The sequence below is a fragment of the Corapipo altera genome, unplaced genomic scaffold (assembly GCF_003945725.1).
Source record: "Corapipo altera isolate COAL_440 unplaced genomic scaffold, ASM394572v1 61411, whole genome shotgun sequence".
In the NCBI taxonomy this organism is placed as follows: domain Eukaryota; kingdom Metazoa; phylum Chordata; class Aves; order Passeriformes; family Pipridae; genus Corapipo; species Corapipo altera.
In genome coordinates this window covers 17083063-17102774 of record NW_020884875.1, presented here as the reverse complement: position 1 = coordinate 17102774, position 19712 = coordinate 17083063, and the positions used below count along the sequence as shown (strand labels likewise).

The 19712-nt window shown below is 35.2% G+C and overlaps 1 protein-coding gene across 50 annotated transcripts in view; it reads left to right on the top strand.

The window, feature by feature from the left end:
- PTPRD (protein tyrosine phosphatase, receptor type D) overlaps window positions 1–19712 on the top strand; it is a 1162785-nt gene that overhangs the window by 933089 nt on the left and 209984 nt on the right. For 26 of the 50 annotated variants that reach the window (XM_027635120.1, XM_027635110.1, XM_027635145.1 and 23 more), the window contains 2 exons: window positions 10561–10706; window positions 13173–13314. In XM_027635120.1, the coding sequence (XP_027490921.1) occupies window positions 10561–10706; window positions 13173–13314 (288 nt within the window). Of the gene's footprint in view, window positions 1–10560; window positions 10710–13172; window positions 13315–19712 lie in introns of all 50 variants that reach the window. The other 24 variants (XM_027635107.1, XM_027635108.1, XM_027635121.1 and 21 more) reach the window with 1 other exon arrangement.

Genomic DNA, 19712 nt, shown 5'->3' with positions numbered 1-19712 from the left:
GATATGACTTAAACTGGAACATTTCATTCAATGCATGAGCACAAATCCCTACACAGATTTTGTAAATATAGTGATAGTAACCACTGTAATACTCCTCCTATGTTTTGTGACATAATCTAAGTAGCGTAATCCTGGAAGTAAGTAAATTGAGACACGGAGCCTAAGTAATTTGCCTGAAGCTAAACAGCAAGCAATTAACAGAGATGGGATTAGAATTACAGAGTTTTGGCTCTGAGCCCTCTCTTCCATCCAGGAACCAACTGCCACTTTCAGTGTTTTTGGCTTCCAGTTTTATATCTTCAGACTAAACTTCAATAAATTCTTTTTCTTCTTACTACTTAGATATGAACTGAAAAGGAAGCCATGACTAGGATTGATACTATTTTTTGGTTTTTGTCATAATTGGAAAGAACATGTTTGCCTGTGAAAGGAGATGGAGAGTGAAATCCTTATTGGTGGTTATATTTTAGTAATCTTTTCTTTTGAAGATGGGCATGAATTGTGTTTTCCAGGTATGATGGAGATTTCAGAGTGAAAATCTCTATGACAGGGCAAATGTGATTTTTTAAAAAATTATTTTAAGACAGAAATCTTTAATGTGTATTACAAAAATCTTATGTTCTTTGACTGAATATCAGTTATAGGTAGTGTTATGATTTCTTGGTACCTCTTTTTTTAAAAGAAGAATAAATTTATGTTAAAACAGAAGAATGGAAGATATCATTAGTAAGATAGAAATGATATAAAGATAAAAGATATAAATGAGATAGGCATGGCACAGCACTGTGGGCCAGAATTATCTACTTAGGTGTATTTTTAACCAATGAAATTTATATAAAAATCACTGAAGTAGCATGGCTAATCATGCAAGATCCTTGTAAAGCAAGTGCAATGCTACAGAAACATACAAGGTGTCAAATAATTGTACTCTTCAGTGATTTTAGGTAATAGATGGCATAATGTTGTTGCATGAAGTGCTATTTCAGATGAGAATTAAAACAGAAATGAACTTGTGGTAAGGAGAGGTTTACCTTTATGTGGTGATGCATTTCTTTTGGTTGTGTTTCTCCTATTTAATAGAATTTCTGATCTGATAACATCTTTGTCTTGCATACCTTTATATGAGGTTTTAGTTTTCATGCATTCTTGCATGTACTATATATAATATGCTTCAGATTTATGGTGGCATAATTTTATTGGAGAGAAACTAAAGCAATTTAGGTCCTGTAGAAGTTGATAGAGAAGATGCAGTTTTAAGTATAAAACTGCACTTTATGGGTAGCATTTTTTGCATTTTTGCATTGTACTGTCCTGTCTGACAACAAAATGTGACCGGTATTCACAGGAGGACCTATACACCACAGGACACTTCTATGTTATTGAACATATACAGTATCAAAAATACTGCCAGTGTAAATACATTCTAATCAGTGCTTTTATGTCTGCATAGCTGTATCCCAGAGCACGCTCCTTGTACTGTGTTAACCGTACTGATGTATCGTAAGTGACTTGTAGGCAAAGAACTGGGACAATCCACTGGGGCTTTTAGTCACTGTATCTTTTTTAATATCTATAAACAGTTTTCTGACCTAGTTTATGAATGTCTCCTTCTGCATCAGCAATGCATCATCTTACGGGCCATGTTAACCTGTTTCATACAACCGCTGGAAGTGGGCTGCACTGTGTAGCTCACAGAGCATTGCTGGTAAAAGGAATATATATTCTGTCTACTTGACTGGACATCTAATTTAGGTTTCATCTAATTGATTACTTGTAGGCAAATGGTAAATGTTGTCTTATAACTAATAGAGGGTGGTGTTTATCAAGTTTTGGGATGAAGTAGTTCTAACCTCGTAAGAAGTAAGAAAGACTTAAGTCTATGCTACCTAGTAGGGGTTTTTTAATAATTATTTTATAGAAACCTTAATTATATAGTCTTTTTCTTTTTACCAATTTAGCTCCATAAATTATGCTTATGACAAATCATGACATCTCTTAATGCTGTTTTGCAGGTAGAAAGTTATCTTGAACCTCTTTAATGCCCCATACTGTATGTGTTCACATGGACTGTAAGATTTGATTAAATGCATAAACACTTCTGCTTGAATAGGAGTTATGAGAATTTTCTTATATGGATGCCCTGTCAAGCATTTAGACTGAGTAATATTAGTATGTAGAGTCAGTATTACGACTAGATAGGTGATCTTGCCTTCACAGTTGCTAATCAGCAACTTGTAGGTGTCTAAATGGCAAAGTATGCATTTTGTTGTGTTTAGATAAATAAAAATAAGTGGAATTTTCATTCACTTGTTACAGTGCCCCAATTTTATGCTTGCTCATTTTGGTACCTTCATTTGAGGATTTTAGTAAGACTGAAATGCCTCTAAAGGTCATCTTTCTAGTCATAACCCAGATATTCTGAGTCCCTAATTGAAACCTGTAGTATCTTATTATTCCCACTTTTCTCTTAGAGCAAAAATCTTCTGGAAGGAGATCAGCTTGCCTGGCATTTTAAAATCCACTGCTTCTACTTTGCACATTGAAAAGGAGTGTCAGCTCTCACTTACCAAATAATTCATATGCAGTCTGCAGACATTAAAATTTGAAAAAGAAGCAGTAGAGAGCTTTGAAGCGGAATTTCCTTTCGTTAAATTAGTGAATATGACAAGGTTATGTAATATTCCTGGGGGATAAAGTGGTGCACATCACTAACCTTTTAGATTCAAGAGGCTTCATGCTTTTCATTTGCTGCTAAAGGAAGCTTAAGTTCTGGATTAACTAGCAAGTTCCTCTTTCTAACTCAGGTAGATTAAGCCCCACCCAGCTTTGCATATGGTGTGTGTGATAAATACTGTGTATACGCAAAAATTTACACCTTTTTTTTTTTTTTTTTATTCTGCATTTGAAAATGTGCCAATTTATGACTTAAAGGCATATGTGGAGTTGGGTTAATAGTGATAAATAGTGGGTTAACAGTGTTGGAATTCCTATGAGCATAGGGAAAAGAAAAAGGGGAAATTCTTGCCCTTCTATGCATTTACCACTTAGGGAGTATTATTTTGTGCTATTCCTGCATCTTTCAGTGCTCAGGTTAGTCAAATACTAGAACCAAGCATCCTGATTCTCCTTTCTTAAATTAATGTAAACTAGAATTTTTGTGCAGCAACAACTGAAGAGACATTAAAGCAAATAAGGGGAGATTTAGAAGGAAACGTATAAAAATTTCATTCACTGTCGCGATATCTAAAAGAAGGCTGAAGTTTGTGCTGAAGCTAATGTGTGTCAGTACTAGCAGGAGGAGACGAGTGTGGGAGTGTGTCTGGCTTTGGGAGGCTTCTCCTTTGTTGTGATCATCCATGAGACTGACTCTGATGGTATGAAAGCCCTGACTTCCCTTTGGGCTTAGCACAGTATTGCTCTGATGAAGCACTAGTTAATGGCTGGTCTCAATTTTACACTAGATGTCCTAATAATTTGTCATGAAGCCAATTTAAATTCTTACCAGGTTACCTGCAACAGTTTTAATAGAAATAGCACAGCAATAAATAATTCTTCCACTTTGTCCTACCGTACTGATATTGATAAAAGGCTTTTTCACAGAGATTCTGTATATTTGTGAAAGCTTTTTTCTTTCTCTGAGTTATTATGAACTATAAATGAGTGTGTGCACGTGTATGTTAATGATATTACTTGGCAAATGAATGTCTCCTGCTGTCTGCTTTGGTTCCTATACCTCCCATGTCCCTAGGGCTTAGATAATTTCTGTCTCTAAAAAAGCATACATAATCCACAATGAAATGAGTCAGAACTTAGAGGTACAAATTAAGAATCTGCTATTTTAACATTAGACCTTTTGGAAAATGTAACCTGCCTGTTCTACTTGTGAGGCCTTACTTCTAAGTCTGTAATTTGATTTCGTATTTCAGGGAAGAATGAACCTAATGGTCAGCCTACGAAACTGACACTGCATTGCAGGAAATTTGAAAACATAGAAGATAGGCTTGACTTTTCATATTTTCTTCAAGAGATCTGCAAGTGATAGTCTTTTATTTTTTTGAGCTGCTGACTAAATCTGTAGGGTAGATATGCTCTGGCGGATTGAAGGCTTGGAACTGCAGATGACTGCTAAATTAGAGAAAAAAACCCCAAACAAACAACCAGAAACCTCTCTCAAAAAACCAGTCCTTTATTCTGGGTGCTTTGACTTTTAGAAGAATACAGAGAGAAGGTGGGGAAATAAGTGTTTTGATTATATTATGAAGATTTTATGAGTATTGTCAGGGCTGAGTTTTTACGAGGATACTGTGATGCTTGTAAAGGTAAATACCTTGGTTTCCTTCACCCAGGATTTTGGGAAGCCTGTCGCTGTACCTGCAAATAGTTTTTCTGAATCAAATGGATCAAGTTTTTCAGCTGGACTTCATTGTCATGGCTGGTTTGCATTTGGTAGTTCAAAGATAGAAAATTGCTAATTTTCATTCACAGGATAATAAAATTGTTTATCTGCTCAGAGTATGGTGGGATTTGAAAAGTATGTTGTTGCTTTTCTTCTTGCTGAAGAATGTAAAGCAGGTGCAGTTTTAAGAGGTTCACAGTGAGAAACAGAAAAATTTCACCAGCTTGTGACTGACAGTCAAGAGCCTTTAGGAACATACCACTTGTTAATTTAGGAATTTCTTTATGCAGATTTCATGAATACAAATTATTGCTTCTCCTTATAGAAATAAAAACTAATTAACTTTCGCACATATCCAGGTTCTACATATTTGCAGGTTGCCTGTAAGCGTGGGTTAGAATTAAGGTGAAACAATTGCTTATAAGTCTAACTGATGTCACAAATTATGACTAATGAGTAAATTAACACAAAATGCTGTGAAAGGCATGTACTTTGAAGATTCCTTTTAAGAAATAAATGAACACAAAAAGCTTTTCTATTAAGTACTATCTGTATATAAATATAATAATTTTTTAATATATTAACTCCTAGAGTAATTGTGAAAATAATAACTCATGTAATTTGTAATGTATCAATACAGTCTGAGATTACATTCAACATTTGTCTTTTTCGCAAGGATAGGAGGCATCATCACCTTCACCATTATTGAATGTGAACCAGTTTATGGCCTGTTTATTTAGAATATATAGCATTTCCTGATAAATATGTGGGATGCAATGAATGCTGCAAAATAGGAAACAGGGTGAATAAAGAGTTTGGGTTTTTGGTTTGCTTTGGATTTGGTTTGCGGGGGGAGCTTTGTGGTTTTGTGGGTTTTTGTTGTTGTTTTTTGGGGACCACTTTTTTATTCTGTTTGTTTGGACTTTTACTCTGTGTCGGAATTTTCTGAGTATGTAATTTGGCACGGGAAGACTTACTTCCGAATTTTTTACTCAGAACTAGTCCAGTCACATACCCCACTGAAACTTGATGTCACTAGACCAGTAATATATAAGGGCTCTACATTAAGTGAAAATTATTCTTTTAATGATATGTGTGCCGTATTTTAAAGTGCATGGGCACCTGCCAGACTACATTGTTTACTCTCCCCTCAACCTGCATTGCTGAATATCAACTGAAAATGTTTCATGGGAGCAGTTGTGATTATCATCTTCCGGCTTTTATTGCTACAAAACGAGTCTTTACAACCAAAACAGTTACTTTAATTTTTAAAGAGTCTCCTAAAATGTCAGTATGTGTTAATTTACAAATGAGGCATTTGAAAGAAAGTCTTAGCAGTTTTAATTTTTTCTGATGTCTTTGTTCTTTATTCACCTCTGCTATGAATGCTTACAAAGGATACAATAGAATATATTTTTGGCAATTTTTATTCTGATTTAGGAAACCTTTTCATGTATCAAGCATATGATGAAGTCGAATTATAATATACCAGGAACTTCATTCACTCCAAGTAGAGAGTCTAGAAACAAATGCTTTAAGGTCTACATTCTCTATATATCTTGTCCATAGTAAGTCCACATGCTGAGCTTGCTGTACTGGCACTGCAGACATCCCATTAGCTCTCACATTATCTTTAAAGAAGATGAAGTCTTATCCTCATATTCATCTTTTCATGAGAGGAGTATGTCCATAAAAATGTCTCCACACAAGAGTAGTTCTCTTAAGCTGTGAAAAGAAGGGGGCTGAACTGGGAATTTCAAAAGTATTTTGTCAGACATTTTATTTGAGTGTGGAGAAAAAGTAGTACATGTCCTTAAAACAGAGCACAGAGAACAGAACAGCAAATTTAAAACACATAATTCCCTAACATGATGAAATGTGAGTTAGTTAATTCCATTCACTGCTTCAGAATTGTACTTAAAATTTAAAAAGGAAATGTGGAGGTGCAGAAGAGAAGAAAGAGATGTCTTATGTTTGTGCCAAGCTATTCAAATGTTCCAATCCAAACCAGTTATTTTAGTGTCTTGGTATAAATATATTTTATGGAGTCTTGATGTGCAAAAAACCCCCGCTTCTTTCTGGATAGTGTTAAGGTATGTCTATTTGAGAAGCTCCTGTGCTCCCTGAGGGGACAGCTTGACTGTTGAAACAGTAGCCTAACTTCTGTGGGTTTAAACTCCTTAAAACAAATAAATGAAAGCTCAGTGTATTTAAGATGAGCTAGCAGTAAGTTAGTTAGTTCAGTTTTCCTCCATATATTAGAGTGTAATTTGCAGTAGTTCAATAGCTGTCACTTGAGCTTCTCAGGAATCCCAATAAGAAGTGCCTATTAAATAGCAGAGGGTGGGAGTCCTCAGATCTTGGATGACAAAGCTTATGGTACTCTTCCTAAGTCCAAACTGTGGGTATCTTCCACTGTAATTTTTTTTCTTGACAAAGGAATGTATCTAAATTCTGTATTGAATGTATCTGCATTCAGTATTGGCATGAATATCTGAGTAGGCACTGGTATATGAACAAACTGAAACGAACAAAACTTGGGTGTTTTGCATTGAATAGCCAATAATGCTGCAATTTTGATGATACCCACAAGAGAAGAGGTGCCGATTTTAAATTAAGTCCACTGCTTTATTTTAATTATACTTCTGTTATTTTAACTGCAGCTTTATTGAGATGTTACCAAGTAGAGTTTCAAAAATGCTGGAAGACTGTGTACCGTATTGGTAACATATTACATCTTATTTTTTTGGCAGATTTAATTGCACTGGAAGGTTCCCATATAGGTTGTTGCTGTGCTTAATGAAGTGTGCTGTGGAGAGTTTTTCTTGGACTATGCACTGCTGTTGTTAAGGGAGATTGAAAATAGTTGTCAGTTCTCAATCAAAATTGCCCTCATGTTAATAAGCACAACTGTGTGTGCAGTTTAATTGTGTTTGCTCTCAGAGTGCCTAGCAGCTTAGGTCAGAATCAATGTCAAGAAACTGACAACATTAATTGTGGAGATAATTTGTGTCAAACCTTAATTAACAACCTTTATAAAGATAAAGGCAACAAATACCACTTTTCATTTTTGGTTCTGCTGGGTTATGGTTTCACATACCCTTAGAATGATGGTGGTTGCTTTGTGTGTAATAAGGTGAACATGTTGATTGACTAATGAAAAGATGGATTGCATACCTGTCATTCTCCATGGCTGGCTGGCCACTGTCAGACCACAGTCTGACCATCTCTTAACCATGAATTAGCTTATCCTCACAGTTTAAACATTTAGACAGTTTTATCCTTCTGGTGGAGCTGCAGAGCCTGAAGTGGAGAATTTAGCTGGTTTTCCAAATTATATTAGATTTTGATAATTTAAAGGTGAACTACTGAAAATGGCCATTGTATGGGACTACTGTAAGCTTGCTGTTTAGATAAATTTATCTATGCTCTCATAATAATGTATGTTTTCTGATTTCACGTAACCTCAAAGATAACTGTCTTACTTTCATGATTAAGTACTGGAGAAGAGCTGTGGCAATGTTTTTTACAGGAATTACTTACTTACATAAAAAGTTTTGACCAGCTGCATACCTAATTTTTTTCAGCTATGTCATGGTCTAAGTGAAACACAAGCTTCACCACGGTTCCCTTCCATACTGGATTTTGAAGCTTTTTTATTGACGTAGACAGTATTAGTCTACACATACAATAATGTGGTCTTTACATGCAACCTTAAAACCTTATTTATAGTGAAAAATGTCTACAAGTTAGAAATTGCATCATGTACAACTGCACTTGTCTTTTGACTCTAATTCTTCGTAGCAAGTGTTGTTAGTTAAGAAACAACAGCTTTACTAATTGTTGGTTCAGCAAAAATTAACGTAGGACTGAAAAAACGTTGTTCAGGTAGCTTGAGCCATGGTAGGTTATCAGCCATATTTCTGCAACTCCACTATGTAGACATATCTCTGCAGAAACTAGTAAGCAATTTTTGTAAGGAGTCGTAGCAGTTTTAGTCCTTTACCATGTTTGACCCAGTTCTAATGAAAAAAGTGTCAGAAAACTGTTTGTACCTCTAACAGGAATTGTTTGGTGGAAAATTTTTAGTTTCACTTACTGCTGTTTGCACTGTTTGCTGCCTGTGAGCTACTATACATAGTTACTGTGTGCTTGAAGTGTTTCTCTTTCACTGGTTTGAGTTCTAAAACTGAATTCAAAAAATGTCAAAAAGAAAAAAATAAAAAGAAAATGGCAGCACATCATTTTTCACTTGGTGGCACACAGTCACAACTTGTGCCTCACAATATCAGGATATCAGATTCTGTCATGTCTCTTTACATATCAGAGTGTTGATTTAATACACATGTAGAGAGGGATTCAAAGATAGCAGTTTTGGTGAAACCCAGATGCTCTTCATCTGAACATGTTTCTGTCTTTTCTGTGGTCCAAGCACAAAACCTGTTACTAGGGGAAGTATTTATTTTACTCTAAGTGTGTTTTATTTGCTATGATTTTGGTAATTTTTGACATCAGAGAAATTCTTTCATAATTTTCCCATGGCAGTAGTGTCACACTATTTTGCCGTGCTCAGATTTGTTCTTGCATTTGGATTTAGGTACATTTTCAATAGGAAAATTAGAAGAGTAGATAGTTCAAGGACCCTTGAACATTCTGAAAACTTGAGAAATAACATATTTTCCTAACATTTCTCTGCAAAAAAAAAAAAAAAAAAGCCTGCAGATTTTCAGGAACATTATAGTTTTACTGCATTTTTCAAAAAATACCTCTTCTACATTAGGAGTAGGTTAAAAAAACTCATTTATTTTGTAAACCTATTACAATCTGCATTCTCTCATATTTAATGCAGCAACATAACATCAACCTACTGATTTTGTTTTATAGTAACAGCCACATCATATTTTCTTGGCATGTTAAATTCTTTCAGGATTTCTTACAGTGTTGCATGCATGCATAATTGTAGTCTGCTGGATTTCTGTCATTAAAATAAACATATTGGAAAATGTTACCTGTGGAAAAACCAATTTAGCAGAGTAAGGGATTAGACACCAGAACTGAAGGGCAGCAACTTAGAAATGAAAACTAGCACAGTAGAGGTACATACCTATACCTAAGAGAGAAATGTGAAGAAAAGGGAAGAGGCGGTAAACATAAAGGAACTGACTGCTGATACTTGAAGATGAGAGCAAAAATGAATAGCAACAGCTGCTACAGAGCAACTGCTACTGAGAAAGATTATATAACAAAGACTTGGGTTTTTTTTCATTTATTGTCCCTAAGTTCTCACTTCCTATAATTTAAATCAGCATCTGAAAGTGTATTGGATTTTGAAAAATTACTCAGCTAAGAAGAAGAATGGTTTAAATATTGACAGGAATTCTTCAACATTTTTGTTATCTGGTTAGCTGTACTCTTACAGATTTTGATACTACATCTATAGAAGTCATGTCTAAGTTTAAAAGTTTTGTCTCAACACAAGACTGATAAATTAATTTTAATTATGTTGTAACAGAAATAAAAGGAAAGCGAATAATTAATTAAAACGTCTTTTCATACTTTTAGAATGATTTCTTTCTACTGTTGTTGCAATAGTTAAATCTTTCTTTAGTTCTTCTTTCTGACAGAGAGTTAGGAAGTGAGCAGGAGCTATACATGAAACTGTGCCCGTGCATAAATCTCTCCTGTGTTACAGTCCTTTCTCCGTGGACTCTTAATACATAGTAATTTACCTCCACTACTGAAAACTTACAAATGCTTTCTCCTAAATGTCACTGATTTTAATGTCTTAAAGGTGAGAATCCTGTTTTCATGACATCCTGGGGTCATAATATCAAGTAGTGAATCATAATATTCCAGTTGATTGATGAGCTCATTTTGCAATAGAAATCAAATTGGATTTTTTATTTAAAACGATGATAAAATGTAATGTGTGATCTTGCTATTCTGATTCCATCAGATTTCTGTTTTAATATAAATTTCACTAGTAAATCTGTAAGTACTTTCCTGACCTTTTAGGGTTTTTTTAATGCTTTCTCTTGCAGGTGAATGCTATCACTGGAGAAACAAAGCATTCCTTCTTTTTATATTTTTTAATCTTGATATGGCTTATGTTTTTTTACATTTACTGTTAAGATTAATTTGATTAATGTTTTTGGTTGTTTCAGCACCACCAAAGTTTACAAGAACTCCCGTTGACCAGACAGGGGTTTCAGGAGGAGTCGCCTCTTTCATCTGCCAAGCCACAGGAGATCCAAGACCTAAAATTGTCTGGAACAAAAAGGGGAAGAAAGTCAGCAATCAGAGATTTGAGGTATTAGGTCCATTGTTCTGTTCCTCTGAAAAACATTTTATTCCAACCTCACTTCTAATCCCACTATGTGTACTTTATTATTAGTGATTTAGCAAAATAGGAATGAATATCAGGGGTAATTTGATGGGAGCAGTCTCATGAAATTTTTGTTTTCCAAACTGGTTGTGCCTAGCACCATTAAAGAGTGAACTGCTACTGCTGTTTTCTAAACTAACACAGTCTCACTGAGGAGCTTTGAGGTGCCTCTGTTCAGTTTGCTATCTCGTGAAGGAGATGGTGGTGAAATTACTTGAGCAGTGATTGCTGTCTCCAAAGAGCAAGTCACCTCCTTTTGTGACAGAGTGCATCGAGGAGGCCTAGGCTGCTGCCAGTTCTGCTGCCACCATTTCTTACCACTGTTGCAGAAAGATGAAAGGGGCATTGTGGTTCCTGCTGCTGAAGAGGAAATGTAAAATTTACTTCCTTTTGATTCTTTTCTTAACAGTAAATTAGAAAAAAGCCGTAGAGAAAGCTATTTGTCTCCACAACATTCAATTAAAGGAAACAGTAAAAGTAATCTGTTCAAAGGATTCTGATTTTTTGGGGGAAATAAAAAATAAATATTATTCCCTCTTGTAGTGGCAGGAATAACAGACTTCTGTTGTCTTAAAAATGACTGTTTGGAAGATTAGTAATTGTATATAAAACAGATGTGATATGCATCTTAGAAGCAAATGGCCTAATATATTAGAAGCTGACTTAATATTGAAGTCCTCTGTGCTAATTTTTAGTAGTATTTATGAAGATCGCTTGTCCTGGCTTTCAGGTTAGATTTATTTAGAAGAATTGCATTTATTGTATAAACTAAATTTATTTTATTAATTTTTTGATCAAAAAAATATCTAAAGGCATTTGAATTTGTTCATTAGCCAATACAATTATTTGCTTGTGTATTTACTACAACATGAAAAATAAAATCATGAACTTAAATCTTACCTCCTAGTGCCAAGGACTGTTTGCACTTTGCAGAGCATATACAGAGCTGTAGTTGGCTACAGGGATTAACACAGGAATTTTATTATAAATTCTGCGCAATTTATCCTCTTCTGTTCACGGAACTTTCACTCAAAGTAAATTCTAAACAGAGAAAGATTGGGCATGCATATGTTTACTGTGTTTTATTTTGCATTATGTCGTGGTTTATTCACCTTATATATTTTTTTCCCAGTATGTATATAACTGTTTTTAGGGCGAATAAGCAAAAATAAAGTAGTTTTATTTCCATAAAAATATTTGAATGTAACTATTAAAAAACCTTAATATATTTTAAAAACACCTCTAGTGGACTGCTGAATGAGCTGTGTAGCCAAGTATGATGAAATGTATTTCAAAAAAATAGATGTTACTTACCAAGTGTTTTATAGTTGTTATTATGACCACTGAGTAGTGCAATTATAAAGTGTGTGGAGCACATCAGTATTTTAAATAGCATTCGTTCCTGTTCAAATTAAGACCATTATTTCATTACATAGAATCTCTAAATAAGAACAAAACAACAACAGTAGATATGAGATTCATAAAAGACATATGAAACATTTGGAAAACAAGCAAAGTCTGAGATTATCAGCTGCGTCAGTAAGAGAATAATTAGTTTGGCTTATTTTCCTCTTCTTTCACATTAATATTTTGTATATTTCTCTGCGTATGATTACTTAATAATACAAGACATCAAATTGTTTTTCCTAGACACCACACTATAATCCTAGTAAATACAACTGGAAAGGACTTCAGTGGGACATCTGATCCATGTGCTTTCCCAGCCATGCTGGGGGTTACTTTTTTTTCATCTTTCAATAAACTTGGGCAGTCAGTTTTCCATGAACCTTTTTATGATTATTTTTCCCGCATGTGGAACCTGAACTTTTTTGCTGGAACTTGATGTACATAGCATTCGGGGAACAAATAGTTTATTTCCTTTCTCTTGACTGTGTATTTGAAGACTATTATCATTGAATGTTCTTGGTCATGGACTAATTCTCACAACTTAGTTAGAATAGTGGTGGGAGCTATAAGTTACTTCTGAGATTAGAATCAACAGTAAGACCTTGTGGGTCTTCTCTATTAATCTTTTGCCTTTTATTTATGGTGCAGGTATATACTGTGGATGAACATGATACAGGAGGAGTCTTTTTTTTTTCTTCTTCCTCCAAATTAATTCAAATAATAGGAATTAGAAGAATCTGCTTTAAGTTACTAAGAAGTCTTTCTCAGAGGAACTCAAAAAGGAAAAGAGAAAGTAAAAAAAAAGATTTAAAAAAATTACATAATTTTCCCATCTGGGTGGAATTTGTCCTGGTACATGTATTTATTTGAAAAGCAAACCTGCTTTGGTAACTTGTATACCCACAGACCACTGTCCATGAGTAGATTAATTGAGGGATAGGTATTTGTAACAACATCTGTGACAGCTTTTGTTTCCTTTTATAGGTAATAGAGTTTGATGATGGATCTGGATCAGTTCTCAGAATACAACCACTACGCACGCCACGGGATGAAGCTATTTATGAATGTGTGGCTTCCAACAGTGTTGGTGAAATCAGTGTGTCCACGAGACTCACTGTTTTACGTGGTAAGCTCTTTCTAAGCATAACTAATTTACTTCATTGAGCTCAAAGTACTATGTTGTTGTAAAAGAGAGGTTTCTCTCCAGCGAGGTTAAATACAGTTCTTTTCAAATGGACCTTACTACAGTTCTGATACTGTTGATTGTAAACTTTTTCACATAATACTTGAATATCACATTTGTAATTTTTGACCACAAAAAGCTAATTGGAGATTACAGGGTTTGACAGATTAGAATGAAGAAAATAAGTAAGAAATAAGTGAAACAGGAGCACCACACGGAACAAGTTGTTATAACAATTACTGCTCAAAAGAAAGTACTTTATGAATGTATTCGATTTACATTTTAGGGCTGCCCTAGGTAGCTTAGCTTTGCGTGATCAGCATTTACACAGAAATTTGCCCAATTAACTAACAGTGACCTTGAAAAGTTGCATGAACGGTTTTCAGATGATATTAAGTTGCTGCAAAATTTCTCCCACAAAATACAATCATAAAAAAGCTGAAGGCTTCTTCCACTTCAGATATATATCACCCGAGTTCCTGAGTTGCATTCTTACTTCAATAAGAAGTTTTTGAGAACAGTAAAGGAAAAAATGAATTTTTTCGACTATCATTCAGGAGTGAGGATTTTAATGTACTGCCAAGTCTACTGTCTAGATAATACTCACGGGAGGAAATACTAGTAGTCAAATGACCTGAACAATTCATTTTGTCACCTGGAGATGAATGGACGCTGGATTTGAAGATGCTTCATGAAATATCACACTCTTTAGTTTGCAGGGCTGCTTTTATGACTGAAGATTACTGTCTTGTATTTTGATATTATGTAGCATTACATGGTTAAAAAAATTAACTACTAGGTGTCTTTTTACAGGAATTGAAGATGATTAAACAGCTTTAAAGAATTTAGAAGAAAATCTGTGAAATGTGTAATTTCAGTAATTTATTCTTGATCCTCCCATCCCAAGCAATTTAGGGTAACAAGGAGATTTCTCCTGTTTTTCTCGAAAGGTGAATGTTTATTAAAAAAAAATTTATAATTTAATTAGATATTTTAATCAGTACAGACAGTACTGACATTACTCTTGAAGTCAACTAGCAACACTATGTGCATATATAGCAAATAATAACCCTAAATAATAACCCTAAGTATATATGTATTTTTTTCTTAGAGGTAGTCTGGCATAAGCAAACTTTTTTAATATTTAAAGTTCTTATCTCTAATGCCATGATTGTTCCTTATGTTACCTTTTAAAAATTCTTCCCAGTCTAGCCAATGAAAATGGGAAGATTGATAGATTGATATTTTTAACAGCACCATGGGCTTGTTCTTAACTTCCCAAGATAAGGTTTTCCCTTTATTAACTGATAGGAACACTTTTTATGTACAGCTTCCACATTGTTAAAAATGAACATAAAAAGACAATTTTTTTATATTCTATTAGAAGTTTTGCAAATTAAAGAGAGATGGGGAAAGCAAGGGAGGGAAGCAAAAAACAACGTGAAAACTCAGGTGGAAATAGTACTCTTTATCTTCATAGTTTCTTGAAATGCATTTATAAGACTCTCTGATCATGAAATGGGCATATATTTTTTGAGAGATACTGTTCTAAACCAAAATTATCATTTTGGGTTTTGTAGAGAAGCAACAGCCCTCATCTCTCTGCCTAGCACCATAGCAGTTGAAAAAGGCAGAGGAGGTGTCTGAGTGTCCAAACTGACTGAATGTGGTTCATTTCTTTTCTAGTCCCATTGATTATTTAATCAATTTCTTGTAAGGCATATGTAGCTTTGCTGCCTATGTTTTGCTCCATAGTAAGAGCAGTAATAGTAGCTCAGTTTTACTTCAGACAACAGTGGCATCAGATGCTATTTTAAAGTGATACACATGGATATTCAAGAACAAAGCATATATACTATTAGTTGTGAAATTACAATTTAAGTAAATTTCAATTTCAGTTAAAACCCAATGATATATAAAAATTGAGCATTGTCTCCAACCATATATATGGCTTTTGCAACTGCTGGAATACATTTGGCCCCAGGAACAAATTTATGGATATAATCTGAAACTGGCAAAGTATGAGAACTCGTGAATGTGTTGTGACTGTGATTTATATAAAGGGGTGATAGAGAAAGCAAGAAGCATGCAGAGTAACAGGGCATTATAAGGAAAATTTGGCAGTATTCAAATTTTGAATGGCTATAAGTACAATGGCATGCTGTATTGCTTTCCAAGACACGGGATAGTTCAGTGCTAAGGGCATTAGCCTGGAAGATAATTCTATTATTGCAAAACTCCTATTTTGCAAACTTACTTTCACCTTGTACAGTCTGCAACAGTGGCAGTGTGGAAAACACTCCATCCAGTTAAGTCTTTATGGGAAAGAGTTTCTCTGTACCTCACGTAGGTGCTGTATATATCATAGATGTGAACAAGAATTAACAGATTTAATCAAATGCAAAACAGTAGAGTGAGTTAGATCTGTGGTATGCTTAGGCCTACTCATCCCTTGGGCATATATGTGACTGGACTGCAAAAGATGCACATATAACTTTCATATGTTCTTTGAATCTTTCTGCAATGCTTCTATCACAGACCCAACTTAGCATTTTGACCTCTTGCAACATGGCATCTAGAGAAGGAAGTCAGTTTACTCACAGTTCAACACAAAAGTATTGCAGCTCTTAATATGGAAGGTCGGTGGAAGGTCCTGGTAATTCCAGGAGCAGAAGTGTCTGTCTATATTCATTTTGTGTGATTATTTCACGAAATCCAGCTTAACTGCCTCCAATCATTTCTTCAGCACAGAACAGCAACATTTTTGCAGATATCTCCATATCTTTAAATCCAAACTTGGCAGTTTTTCTATCTGTGGCATTGTTGAGTACACTACAGATACTACTATATTTTTTTAGGTTCCTACACTATGACCAATTTTTAGTAATTGGGTCTCAAAGAACTATGAATATAAATAAATTTTTTAGCTTCTAGGTCTTAAAAGTTCACAGTGTGAGGAGGAAAAAGAGCAGGAAAGGCATCTACAACATGATAACGTTTCAAGGCCTTACCAGAGACAAAATATTGGACCCTTTTCTCTGTTACTAGAGTAAATCAAGAAACCTTCCAGGCTAAACTTGCACTTGTTAGGATGAATATTGTGAGAGTTTAGACCAAGAATGAATGTCTAACCGGAAACTGCTTTTGATTTTCTGTATATAAAGGATTGGGTCCTTTCCAAGACAGATTCACCCATAAGAAAATGTTGAATTTGAAGGAAAACAAGGCTTGAAAGGAGAATTCTGGAAGTTGTCTTACAGACAAGAGGAATCCATGCTATTTATTTTGGAGATCTTTGTTTTGAATGTTTTTGCTGAGAACCATATGAGTGAAACAGTGCTTTGATTCCTTTATTAAGAATTTTTAGTGTTCAATACACATGCCTTAGTGGCCAAGAAGGCCAGTGGTATCCTGAGATGCATTAGAAAGAGCATTGCCAGGAGGTTGAGGGGGATGAGCCTGCCCCTCTGTTCAGCACTGGTGAGGCCACATCTGGAGTGCTGTGACACAGAACTGGACACAGCCTCAGTACAAGGGGGATATAGAGCTCATGAAGCAAGTCCAGCGAAGGACTACAAAGATGATTAGGGGACTGAAGCATCTTTTTTAGGAGGAAGAGACTGAGGGGGGGGGTGGGCATTTTCATCCTGGAGAGGAGGTGACTATGAGGGGTACTTGTCAATGTCTGTAAGTATCTGAAGGGAAGTTGCCAAGAGGATGGAGCGAAGTTCTTCTTGGTGGTGCCGAGCAATACAACAAGAGGCAACGAGCAGGCACTTGGGCACAGGAAGTTCTACCTGAATATAAGGAAGAACTTCTTTACTGTGTAGATGACTGAGCAGTGGAACAGGTTGCCCAGAAAGGTTGTGGAGTCTCCCTCACTGGAGACACTCAAGAACAATCTGGACACAATCCTGTGCAATGTGCTCTAGGATGGCTCTTGCTTGGGCAGAGAGGTTGGATCAGATAACCCACTGGTTGTCCCTTCCAACCTGACCCATTCTGTGCTCTGTGAAAAGGCAATAAAAATCAATGAAGTGTAGGATCTTCCCATGCTCTGTGGATATCAGAAATGGAATAGCTTTCCCTTTATTGTCCATTCGTTTCATGGTAAAGGCACCTGACTGTTTTTAGATCTTGCAAGTGGTGGCTACAGAACTATTTGCAAACTAAGTGCCCTGTTGTAGTCTATAACAGGCAGTTACAGAATGGCATGCAGATTTCTTGGAATGGCTTGCAAAGTAGTACGGAATTAAAAATATTTATCTGTAATGTTAAAAACTAGTTTGAAATATAGAACCACTATATATCTTTCCTGGTTATAGAACAAGGATTCTTTTGTCATATACAAGTCTATAAATTGTTCAGAAAGGCAGAAATGAGATACTTCCTTCTAATAGAGAAATCAACAACAATTCCATTCAGTTAAATTGAAGGAATCTCACTTTTCGGTTTTAAAAGGATTTTTTTTATTATTCCTTTATAAAGTTCTGCCAAGACTGTGAGTACCTCAGGAAGCTTTAGCTTCAACTACTGCTAAGGTATATGATTGCAGCACAGAAGAGTAAAGATATTAAGCAAGGATATCGAGCAGAAGACTGAAGCATATTTTAGTGTTGCTATATGGGAAATAGAAAGAAAGACTACAACAGGGCACTTAAACAGAAAGCAGTTTGTTTTTCTCGACCCACAATTTTATGTTATTGTTGTTGATCATACTGTACATTAAAAAATATTGACATATAGCATTTCTTATTTACCACAGGCATTATGTAAGCATGAAAGAAGTAAAGTAAAACTTCTGTAAGAAGTGCCTAGGTTAGTTACTCCTTTTTCTGTTTTTAGAAACTGATTGATTCAATGTCAAACAGTCATTGCTGCATAAAATGAAATAAAAAACCAAAATATTTACTGAACAGTGTATCCTTGTTCATTGATACATGCAGATATTGAGATAATTGTCAGAGATTATTTTTATTAGACTCTCAGAAATGCAGAACATTTGCACACTGTTAAATAAAACAAACCAAAAGCAAAAGCAAAAACAAAACAAAAAACCCCTCAGAACAACTCAAAACCAGAGATGATAAATCCAAGGTGCTATAGTTTTTGTTTCTGCTGCTAGCAATACATTCAATGAGAAAAGAAACTCGTTTCTGTATTTTCACTGCACCCAGTAGTACCGAAATGAGAAGGAACTATTTTGAAGTAATCTGTCATCTGGGACAGCTATCTTTGAGGGCATAGAAATTAGACAAATGGAGTGGCATGGCTATAATGTTGGAAAATGTGCTGTGGGATGTCTCTCATTTCTAGACAAATGGGAGCTGCACAGTAGGAGAAATTTGCCACGTTCCAGCTGGAGCTGTATAAACGATGTACACCAGTGTTTATCTGAAACCACTATATAGTCACAGTGATTATTGCCAGGGGGCTGCTAGTAGGACAGGCTTTTGAAAGCTGAATGAAGAGAAATAACAAAACCAAGAAAATACCTGTTCATGAGTTTAATACACTGGAAAGACATTTATCTCACACATATATTGCATGATAAGGTTTTTTAAGGGCCAGAAGAGTATCATTCCCCAAAACTTCCTGAACGTTCAGTGATCATGCTATATGTAGCACCTTGTGACTAGAATTAGCATGTTTATTACAGTCCTATTTTTATTAAGCCTCTTTTTGAAGAGGAATACTGTCATTCCTGCTGTGAAAATGGTACTTTACAGTTCATGTTGTAAAGCCTCTCCTGGGTAGCTGTGCAAGGAGGATTAAGGAGGGAAACACAGCTGCTTGACAGTCACATAAAAGGATTTTGTGAAACAAAAGGAGAAGTAGCCAATACAACTCAAGCTAAAAAAAAACCCTTACAGACAGTTGTAGAATGGCATGCAGATTTCTTGGAATGGCTTACGAAGTAGTATGGAATTAGAAATATTTAGCTGTAATGTTATAAACTATTTTGAAATATTTTCTTTGGGTATGTAAATGTTATTTTGGGCAAATAAAACATTAACCTTCCATGAGGTATAGGTTGAAATACTTCATGAATTACTGATCTTTATAAAGATGATGTGGTAACATTTAACCAGCAGCCAGAAGAGGATACAAAAGAATAATGAAATACATTGCTCATATTCCATGGCTAACTTCAAAGTTAACTGTGTGTTTTAAGTTCTTTTGTAGTGCAGGTGTATTCATGGTTTAGAAAATGCTGCACTCTATAAATTTCATAATAATCAGTAACAGGGTCTGTTACTGTAGACACATGATTCAGGGTATTTAGTTCAACTTTTAGGTTATTCACCTGAGCATATTGATTTGACAGTTATCTACTGTTG